Source organism: Stylophora pistillata, chromosome 11, assembly GCF_964205215.1.
Source record: "Stylophora pistillata chromosome 11, jaStyPist1.2, whole genome shotgun sequence".
NCBI classification, from domain to species: Eukaryota; Metazoa; Cnidaria; class Anthozoa; order Scleractinia; family Pocilloporidae; genus Stylophora; species Stylophora pistillata.
In genome coordinates this window covers 17,066,868-17,076,203 of record NC_142529.1, presented here as the reverse complement: position 1 = coordinate 17,076,203, position 9,336 = coordinate 17,066,868, and the positions used below count along the sequence as shown (strand labels likewise).

The 9,336-nt window shown below is 37.4% G+C and overlaps 2 protein-coding genes across 2 annotated transcripts in view; both read right to left on the bottom strand.

The window, feature by feature from the left end:
* Positions 1 to 860: 860 nt before the first annotated feature.
* Positions 861 to 9,336, bottom strand: part of LOC111343992 (transmembrane protein 59) — a 13,041-nt gene continuing 4,565 nt past the window's right edge. Inside the window, exons 4-6 of the mRNA XM_022951197.2 lie at positions 4,715 to 4,979; positions 3,189 to 3,370; positions 861 to 2,229 (exon numbers count right to left, since the gene is read on the bottom strand). Of these exons, the coding sequence (XP_022806932.2) occupies positions 2,095 to 2,229; positions 3,189 to 3,370; positions 4,715 to 4,979 (582 nt within the window). The 3' untranslated portion in view covers positions 861 to 2,094. The remainder of the gene's footprint in view (positions 2,230 to 3,188; positions 3,371 to 4,714; positions 4,980 to 9,336) is intronic.
* Positions 6,752 to 9,336, bottom strand: part of LOC148720343 (uncharacterized) — a 2,750-nt gene continuing 165 nt past the window's right edge. The window contains exon 1 of the mRNA XM_088738273.1: positions 6,752 to 9,336. This exon is cut by the window's right edge and continues 165 nt beyond it. Coding sequence (XP_088594399.1) covers positions 7,214 to 9,103 — 1,890 coding nt within the window. The 5' untranslated portion in view covers positions 9,104 to 9,336 and the 3' untranslated portion in view covers positions 6,752 to 7,213.

The following is a 9,336-nucleotide window of genomic DNA, read 5'->3' as shown; positions in this document are numbered from 1 at the left end:
TCCGTCATTCCATGTTTCTGCAATTCATAAGAAGCTGAATTGAGCACCTCTATTTTGATTGGCTCATTACTTATGATCTATTAGTGTACAGAAAAATAGATAACGCTAAATTTTTCTTCTTAATATTCAAAACAAATAGATTCCATGTTGTTGTGGGTCTGTTCATTATCATATCACAGAACAGCTACACACCAGACACACTAGGCTTGGCCGTATGTGCTACGTTCTTGTTCTTTCTACATTTTGATGTCACGGGTAATCTTACTAAACAAACGCACTGAAACACGGAATCCATTAGTTGAGCAGATTCATTGTGGAGCCAAATGGTGTGAAAGAGAAACAAACAGTCATCTGAAACTATAACCGCAGTTCAAAATATATGAACTTGATATTAGTCATCATATCTGATTTATCATCACGGGTTTATTACGAATCAACTTAACGGCCTGCTCCCAGTTGTTAGCTCAATTGGTAGAGCGCTGCACTAGTATCGCACAGGTCAGTGGTTCGAATCCCGTACATAAATAGCGCTCTCCACTGCGAGGATCGCGCATCGTACGTATCTATAACCGCTGTTCGAAATATATGAACTTCATATATTCATCATAACCAGTCATCAAATAGACAAGCCAATAAGAGGAAGCAGACCACAAGAGAGCTTTTCTCTGAAGCTGTAACAAGATCAACATCACGACCTAAAAACAAAACCAAACTATAAAACAACACATCAACTTTCCTGTGTGACTGAGACACAAAGAAATTCCAATTTGTGATTCAAGTACCTGTGTTTGTGGAAACCATATAAGATGTCTGCAGTGTTATGCCAGATGTTAAGAGAAATCAATCTATGCTAAGCAACGTTGGTATTTCAGTTGGGTTTTTTGAACCCATTTAATTATTTCTACATTTCAAAAATTCAGTTCATACAAATTAAAGTAACTTATCACTACAACGCCGCTCCCTTCCCCTCCCCAAAAACAAAAATAGCCCATTTCCGAATTATTCTTGGCCTCATTTTCAAAACGAGTCCTGGTGCTCATCCTTTCATAAGATTATAAGTTTTCATTCACATGCAAATTAAACTCACTTTAACAAGAACGGTTAAGCACCAGGCCTCGTTTTGAAAAAGACGCCAAGGATAATTTGGAAATGGGCTATTGATTGATATAATACATATCTCAATTAAAATATACCGGAAATAATTAAATAAAAACATCTTCATTTAAAGTTACAACACTCTACTGCGTACAAACTATTGAGTTATCAGATTGACAAAGTACAAATTATTATCAAGGAAAATTTTCTGGTATCTTTATCCCTTGACCTTAGGGTTATTTGTTGGATATGTGACTTCGTCCAAGAAAGGAACTATCTAAGAACGTAACCTCTAATAACCTTGAATTATCCTGAGCATGTTCTTAAGCTCAAAATATGTACTGTCAGTAAACAAATCTGTTATTAAAGTTATCAACTCAAACCTCCCTTCCCACCATGCATTAACTCAGCTGTATTGTTGAATTCATTTACAGAATAAAAAAAAACTGGATTAATTCCAAAACTACAGATTCACTCCTTTCTAGACATTAAAATCTAAGTGAGTTTCAAAGACAACGTTCTTATACCAAATTCTAATCACTGTAGCTTCTGAAATTTTCTCATTCAAAGTCCGTGAACATTTAAATACGGAAAATATTCCAGATACAAGTACCATTCGTGTGCAAAAAAAAAAAAAACAAAACAAAACAAAACAAAACAAAAAAAACACATCCTGTTGCAAGTTGCTGGGAACTAAGCCACCTTTCTTTGAATTCTTGTGATTCATTGATACAGGTAATCCATTTTAATTATGAAAGAGTACATCAAAAGTAAACTTGTGCAGGAACAAATTTTTTTTGGCAAACATGATCACGTTCTGTAATGAAAGAGGATTAAAAGGAATAAAGGATTAATTGATTCAGACACTTTTTCTTGAGGCAAGATGACCACTACACGTTCTCTGTATAGTAGTAAACTTTGACCATTTTTTGCTATTTTTCACTCTATGGATCACAATATCATTGTACAGAGGGATATCACTTGCTGATCAAATTTCCATTACAACACTGTTGCATCTATGTGTAGTTTGACAGGGAGTGGGCCAGCATCCTCATTCTCATCAGTTTTAACCAGTGGCATTTTCTCCAACAGACTATCATCATCTAAGAACATAAGCTCACCAACAACAGCAGCCTAAAAAAAAATAAACCATTTGGTTTCAAGTCAAAAACACATCACAAATAAGACAAAATTTTGTGAACTGCTTTAAAATAACCACTGTACAGGTAGCTGTTAGATCTCGACAAGGAAATTAAGAGCTGTAAAAGTGATGTACATTGTTTACTGAATAACAAGCTCTTACTCGGTGACACCAAGCACCAGGGCTGTACTGGGGAATATTGGCCCAAAGTCATACAAGTATGCACTGAGCAAATAATGAGGGCCACTCCTCCTCAGTATGGCTTAAGCAAGCCACTTTATAAAAGTACATATATCTTATTAACCAAGTGCGAGGGCCATACTGAGAAAATATTGGCCTGAGGTGTTGACAGTAAAGACTTCGCTGCGCTTGGTCCGTACAGAAAAGACCGAGGGCCGATATTTTTCCAGTACGGTCCCGAGCAAGCTTGGTTAATCAGAGATTTATCATACGACTGAAGTTCAAAGGGACACAAGTGTGGTAACATTCAGGACCATTCGGGACAGTGCCCGGTCCAATACTTAGAGAATATTGGACTGGCAATGGAGCATTTTGATTGGTTGATTTTAGTTATTGGCCCTCTGACTGCCCAAGTCATGTAATAATGTATCATATTGCTATCAGATTGAACTTGTTAAATTTGTAAGAATCAAGGAAGAACCAGTCAAAACAATCAGATTCACCTCAAGACTAGAGGTACTTTGCCATACAATAATAATTATGCAATAACTGGATGATGTTGAGCATGATATCATGTGAAAACTGTACAATGCAAAGCAGCAGAAAATATCCCATATTAGCGGACAATAGCCTCACCCTTAGAGAGAAATAAAGATTGGAAGAAGGGCCTTGTTTCTCACATTAATTGCAACACTTAAGATTCTTGTTCAAAGTTGACTAATACAATGTACAAGTTGTATGACAAACCAGTGCACAACACTGAAGACAGTACCTTGCCCTTTTCTCTTGGAGTGGTAGTTGCTGTAGCACAACATAACCATATTAAGAAGAAAATGGACAAGAATAGAGTAGATGTTAACAGCCAGAAGGGAAGGCCTGAACGCTCCGAAACACACTGAAGCCACTGGTGTCCTCTCTTAACAACAGTACCAGAGTAGGAATCATCATTGTCATCTAAAAAATAATAGAAAGAGAGTGAGTAAGTAAGTCCACCCAATAGCCATGTGGTCCTATACAGACATGCACAGTGTATATTATATGTACACTACTGGTGAAAACTCGGATAATGGTGACAATAACTGCCTTTCAAGCTCCAGAAATCATATAATTTTTATCTAAGCCATTAAATAGGTCCAATAGGTACTGCACATTATATTCTACTATCAGAAAATTATCTGCTAAAAAAGCCAACTCAGTTACTTCCATTTTAGTGTAAAAAGCTAACTCCTTCCTATTGTTGCTATGTTTAAAAAAATTGAGAGCTACACATAAAGACACTCGTTGTTCAAATGGTAACTTTTTTTTTAGTTAACATCAGTGCAGAAACTTTTTGTGAGCTGTACATGATGTGGTTTTTGAGTACAAGACTACATTACCAGGCAGTGTTCAAGATGGGGGTGCCAAATGCTGACCTTTTTTACAATTGAAGACAATTTTTTCATCTGGTAAGGTTACTCTTTAGAATAATTGCAAAATTCAGTTAGTTGGAAATTGAATTCAAATTTATCAAATATCTAGTTTAATCCTTTACTCCTTTAACTCCCAAGATCTGATTAATAATTCTCCCCTCCACACCTAGTGTAACCCATTGGCCATCAGGGCCTGGGAACTAACTAAGACTGCTGACCAACTTGAGTGGTGTCAGCCATTTTGTTATTAAATTTTTATGTTTCATCAACAATAGGATGTGAACTTACCACCTCATTTCTGTAAGTCTACTAATGGTAGTGTTGTGTGGTTATCCTTATATGTTTGTTTACATATGCTTGGCCTGTAAAGCTGTTACTTTTATTAGCATAGTTTGCTTATTATTAATTTTGTATCGTAGGACTCTTATTGTTGTTCACTTAAAATACACTATCCTGCATCAAGGAGTACCTTTCTTCAATCTCCTTGTCAATTAGTAATGAGACTTTTGTGTTAGATCGAGATGACAACTTCTACGGTACCTGATAAAATTGAGTATTCTTATAACCTGTATGCATTGCCGGATACTGTAAGGATATTTCAGGGAGACATTACATGTACCTATTAATAGCTCCTGGGAATTCAAGGCTTAAAGGTAGTATTACATGTACTACTCTTTGCACGACTGGGCTTTCAGGGCTTGACACGATGGTGGCCAATTAGCCACAAACTACTAGAAATTCAGTTTTGTCTAGTGGTTTACAATTTTCCACAAGCCAGTTTGGATACTAGTAAACAAACCAAAATTGTCATAACATCAAAGATGTCACTAGCCACTTGGCTAGTCAGTTGAAAAGTTGGTGTCTAGCCCTGGCTTTGCATGTGACTCACCACTGTAGCTGCCTACTTGTGGATCATCATTCTCGACAATGTCTATTTCATCAAACTTTTGAATCGTGATAAACTCCTGTGATGGTTCATTAATTTCAATAATGCTGACACCATTGCTATCTCCATAGCTGTAATAATAGGACGAAGACATCCTATAGTAATAACCAACTCTGTTCATGAACCCACGGCAGTACTTGCTGACGTCCAAGACTGGGTACACATACACCATGTATGTCCTGAAACTCCACTGATCTGGAATTCTTTCCTGAAAAATAATAGATTATAATTATAAACCTTGGCATTTGCTGTACTCAGTGTTAATACGTTGACTTCTCATAAAGGAGGTTTTTTTTTTTTTTTAATGTGCAAGATCTATAGCTAGAGATGCAAACATACAGTGCAAGATTTAAAAAAATTAATGTCAGAAGGAAGATTGACATGATTGTGCAATTATTATCCAAAAAGGTGTACTGAAATAGTATAAATCAGTACAGTTTTTATAGAATTTAGACTACGAATTCGAGCAACTACATGCTTACCCATAATATTATCTATAAGCCATCTTTGCCTGAAAAAAATGTCAACAGAGGAGAAAACACCAGGGAAAAGATGGCAAGAGGGTGACAGATTTGAAAGTTTATGCAAGCTTTCAGATCTTGATCTTGGCAAAGTGCTATTTTATGATCTAATACTTTGACAGTGAGAAAGAGGAGAATCTAATCACCTTTCCTTTGGAACTTCTTTCTTTTTAATTAGCTCAGTCCTGATCAAATACAGTTCCAATCAATTAGCCCACACTTGTATTTTACAAAAATAACAAATGAAAGAATATTGGCAAAACCACCTGAAGAACCCGAGTTTTTAGCATGTTTTCAAAAAGTCAGGCAATATCCTTCCCATTATGTGGCAAAGAATGAAGACATTTCACCAAAGGAAAGTAAATATCTTAAAGTATGTAGGCCAAAATTGTTAAAAAGAGCAATGATGTTGCCCTGGTAAGGTCATTATTCTAAAACTGACACTCAAAGGTCAATTCCACGTTGCGGACGTGACATTTAGAGGCAAAATTTGGGTATTAAATGTCTCCTAAAGTCAGATCCACACTATTTGAATTGAAATGAGTCATGTCATAAAATTACCCCTGAAGTACCTTTTATTTTGCCAGAAAACATTTTGACTATCTCTTAGAGATCCAGAGAAAATAATTTTTCAAAGTGTGTTGCGGATGTGACTCCTAAAACAACCATTGATTTGAATTGCTTTCGTTTACTTCAAATTTCCTGTGAATTGAAAACCTTTTAAAAAAACTCCATATACTAACTAAATGCAATAGTAATTGTGCTTCATAAATCTGAAAAGATGTTATAGAAATTACTTGTTACCATGGATTTATTAACAAAAATGTTGTGTTGCGGACGTGACCAAAATTTGTTGCGGACATGACATTTTGGGGATGTTCAGGAAAGAGCTTTTCATTCACCTCTAATAACGTTCAGAGTAATATGCCACTGAAGTAAAAATGCTATTTTTATTACTTTTATCTGTAAATTGGGAAATAAATAACAAATAATATATGTATAGAATAAAAATGTTGTGTTGTGGACATGACCAAAATTTGTTGTGGAGGTGACATTTTGGGGATGTTCAAGAAAGAGCTTTTCATTCACCACTAATGACATTCAGAGTAATGCCACTGAAGTAAAAATGCTGTTTTTATTGCTTTTGTCTGTAAATTGGGAAATAAATAACAAATAAAATATAAAAACTTTGATGATCTAGGTCAGTTTGTACGTCAAAGGGCATTTATATAGTTTTGGAAAATTGTAAAAAAGTGATAGCCTTACATATATCACAATATGTCTATAATTATCATTTCCTGTCATTAAATATTAAGGTGGCTCGATAGTCTAAAAATGCTCATTTTGGCAACAATTTTACCAACACTTAAACTTTAAATCATATCATTATACTTGTGCCACAAACTTAAATAGGTCTTACCCATTACTTTCCACTAAGTTAGGAGAGCATTCCATAAAATTCAGAGGAGCCACACCATTTATTCTAGCCACACCCAATTCCGAGAGACAAAAATAGGTATGTTTTTTGGCAAAGATATCTCTACTCTGCTTTATGCTATAGAGCTAAAACTTCAGGTGCTTGTTGTACTGTATCACAGCTGTGCAATGACCTACTTTGAGGTAAGTACTATGTTGCATTCATGAATTAGCTCTCAACAAAGAAAGACCAAAAAATAACCCTGACTACACTTCAATTTACAAGGCATAACCCATGAGTGAGAAGTCCAAACACTATAAAAATAGGTCATTGCACACAGCTATTGACACTTGAGATGCTGTGAAAATTTGATCTACTTATCGTAAATATTTTTTGAGATATTATTGTCACAAGGTTTCAAAACCTCTGAAATACGGAAAATTAGAAAATAGCAAATAAAGTTCACAAGATCATTGGGCAAGCAGTCAAGAGTTGAAAACAATGTTAGAAGGCACCAGCACCATACTGTTGTCCTTCTATTGCCTCTAAAGTGTCACTGTAACCTTTTTTGAAGTTTCTGATCTGTTTTCTCCTTTTTTTGGCTTGCTCAGAGCTTTTACGGCGAGAATGGCGAATTCGATTATGATCTTGCTTTCGGCAAGCTTTGATGCAATGAAATCCTGGGTCAATTCCCAGGTTTCGAAGAACTAAAATGATAGAAATAGTGCCATTGTTAAAATGTGAGACTGCCAAGAAGGTAGCAAGTTCCACCACTGCTAGCCCAGAGTGGGTTTCCTTTGTAGCACGCTGCCAGATAAGGGCATTGATGGCCTCATTTTGGTTTTGCGTACCACCATGTAGACAGCGTGCAAGCAGACTTTGCTCACTCAAGGCTTCAAAGGTGGGATAGATGGCATTAGCCACAGCCGTTGGAAGGGGATGGTTATGTCTATAATCAGAGGTCCCCTGTGCAACATCCCTTTGAAAGCCACACCATGAACTCTCTCCAGGGGGGCACAGGTCGTGATCTGGGCTATCATCAGTTGACTGTGTATGATGCCAAATTGCCATTACAGCATTCTCCATAGCTTGGATATCATGAGTATTGTTCCTAATGGCTTTCCCATAATATACTTGCAGTTTATCAATGACATTGTCTGTTAGCCTGCCCCTTCCGCCAATTGACTTTCCATCTTGAAGACGTGTCTGACCAGTTCTCTTCTTCAGTGAGCGAAGTCGCGACCCCAAACGTTTCTGGACATGGCCCACACATTCCAATTTTCTTACTTCAACAGGCCCATAAACGGCTTCTTCAACAATAAGTTTGTGGGATTTACTGTCTCCATCCCCAAGAAATTCTGTATAACGAACAGAGTAGTTTTGAACAGACCGTTCAAATATGGCAAGCATTCCAGAAGCATCCATCGACCCCGAAGAACCAAAATAGTTTGCCTGGCAAAGATGCTGGTGTCCTTCCCACCACTCCTGAAACTCAACAGTTCCTTCTTTGCTTCTCCAAACCATGCATTCCTTGCACTCTTTGGACATTACTTCCACATCGAGAACTTTACCAGTAACTGTGGATATTGCAGTGACGACCCCATAAGCTGAAGAGTACCCCCTTCTTCTCCAAGTTCCATCCCCTGACACTCCAATGTCAAAGACCCCATCTTCTCCTGGCTCATAAAATTCTTTTGCCTCTTCAGCTGCATTTTGCATGCTCTCCTTGGCTACAGTCTCCGCAGAATTGCGAATTGTGGCAACATGATCTCGATAAGAGTTCTCGTTCATGGGCGGTAGCATGTTCATCACCGCAGCGAATTTTACAAGACTCTGGTGTCCAATTCCAATGTTCCTTGTAGCAAGGACAACTCTTCGGTTGACTTCATAAGCCTGACTCCCTTCGATTTTAGCAGAGGAAAAAAACCTCTTCGAGTATTTGCACTTTTGGGATGTGCATTTTAGCACAAAAAGAGTAGCAAAACCCATCTTGGCGCTGCAATCCTCCTCGAACGTGACGTGGCCATATTTACACATCGGACACCAAAATGACTCGAAGACTGAAGCAAGTACAGAGATATCAATCAAACGAAAACCCTCTATACTTGCCATCTTTTCCTCCTCATCGTTTTCAGGGTCTCCAGAATCGCTAGACTTATCGTCCAACTTTCTCAGGGTAGCAGGCATCGATTTAGTACGATCAGAATTCCGTGTGATGTTTTTCGGAATCTTTTCATCTTCGATATCGGTGATGTCTGATTCCTCGCTTTCTTTCACTGATTCCTGATCATCAGTTCCTTCCATTTCTTCAGAATTTCTTTTCTTAGTATACTTGTTGCCTGTAAACCTCCTTTTTTTTCTTCTAACGTTCCTAAATTTCCTTTTTGGAGGCATAATTCGCTTCAACTCTCAGTAGATAGATCGTAAACAAGCGAACACGTTTTTCTCATGCCAAGTACGTCATGTATCAGCACACAATGTCCTCATTTAGGGCCTAACTATTTACCAGGCCCCTGAAATCTATTCTGGTCACTCCTGTGAAGATTTCTTTGAAATCATTGGCTTTTTTTGGTGGAAAACGACGCGTTAACAATGCTGGTTTCCATAGCAACCGCTCAAACAGATCC